The sequence below is a fragment of the Petaurus breviceps genome, unplaced genomic scaffold (assembly GCF_028583685.1).
Source record: "Petaurus breviceps papuanus isolate PSGF00001 unplaced genomic scaffold, PetGlider_PUasm1.0 90397, whole genome shotgun sequence".
NCBI classification, from domain to species: Eukaryota; Metazoa; Chordata; class Mammalia; order Diprotodontia; family Petauridae; genus Petaurus; species Petaurus breviceps.
Window position 1 is genome coordinate 1,408,660 of NW_027187239.1, and position 1,177 is coordinate 1,409,836.

Sequence of the window (1,177 nt, forward strand, 5' to 3'; positions counted from 1 at the left end):
CTATGCCAATCCTTTCCTTTCAGAGGAGGCGGTTGAGGCCAGGAATCTGCCCCAGGCCTTGCTAAATGAGAGGAGCAGCTGCAGCTCACCCTGGGATCTTCTGCCTGCTGGGCCAGGGTTCTCCCCACTTACCCGTCCTGCCTCCCTGTGTGCCATGGAGCCCAGAGAAATGGCAGAGCAATGACCAGGGCCCAGGACGCTGTGTGGCCGTCACCTGGAGTGGCCCAGCTCCCGTCCCATAAGAGCTGACCGGGGTGGCACACAGACATGGGTGGGGGGACGCAAGGGGTGGGGAGGACCCTCCCTGGGGCCGGGGAGGGGGCAGCTCTCTTCTACTCTGAGGTCTCCTTGGAAGCGTAGGCCACGTTGTCATAAGCTGGGGGTGGGGTGGCCGCTGGGCTGGGGATGTTGAAGTCTGTGCTGAAGGCATTTGGCAGAAAGACCATGGACTGCTGCAAGTAAAGAACGAGACATTAAGTTACTAGGCTTCCTTCATGCCCATGAGTTCGTGCAAGCGCTCCCCCTTGCGGTCATTATAGGCTTGTGAAAGTAGAGCTGGAAGGCACATTGGAGGGCAGGTCCAACCCCTGTGTTTTAACAGATGGGGAAACTGAGGCACAGGGAGGTTGACCTACCCAGGATCACACAACTAGTAAGTGCCCAAGGTAGCCTTTGAACCTGGTTCTTCCTGATTTCAAGTCCAGTACTCCATGCTGCTTCCAGGCTGAAAAGTTCTCTGTCTCTTTCACTCTCCTCTTCCCCCTTCTCTGTCTCTCATTCTCCTCCCCCCTTCTCTTCTCTCTCTCTCTCTCTGTCACTCACTCTCCTCCCCCTTTTCTTCTCTCTTTCTCTCTGTCTCTCTCTTCTCTTCTCTCTGTCTTGTCTTTGACTCTCCTCTTCCCCTTTCTCTTCTCTCTGTCTCTGTCTCTTGATCTTCTTTCCTCTCTTCTTTCTCTGTCTCTCACTCTCTTCTCCTTCTTCTTCTTTCTCTGTTTCTATTTCTCTCTCTTCTCCCCCTTCTCTTCTCTCTGTCTCTCACCCTCTACTCCCCTTCTTCTCTTTTTGTCTATCTGACTCTGTCTCACTTTTTTCTCTCCTTCTTCTCTTTCTCTGTCTTTCACTCTTCTTCTCTTTCTGTCTCTCACTCTCTTCTCCCTCTCTTCTCTTTCTCTCTGTC

General features: G+C 53.0%; 1 protein-coding gene across 3 annotated transcripts in view; it reads right to left on the reverse strand.

Annotated features, from left to right (window-relative positions):
* Positions 1–296: 296 nt before the first annotated feature.
* MS4A15 (membrane spanning 4-domains A15) overlaps positions 297–1,177 on the reverse strand; it is a 7,634-nt gene continuing 6,753 nt past the window's right edge. For 2 of the 3 annotated variants that reach the window (XM_069108513.1, XM_069108512.1), the window contains one exon: positions 297–449. In XM_069108513.1, the coding sequence (XP_068964614.1) occupies positions 333–449 (117 nt within the window). In that variant the 3' untranslated portion in view covers positions 297–332. Of the gene's footprint in view, positions 453–1,177 lie in introns of all 3 variants that reach the window. The other variant, XR_011172483.1, reaches the window with a different exon arrangement.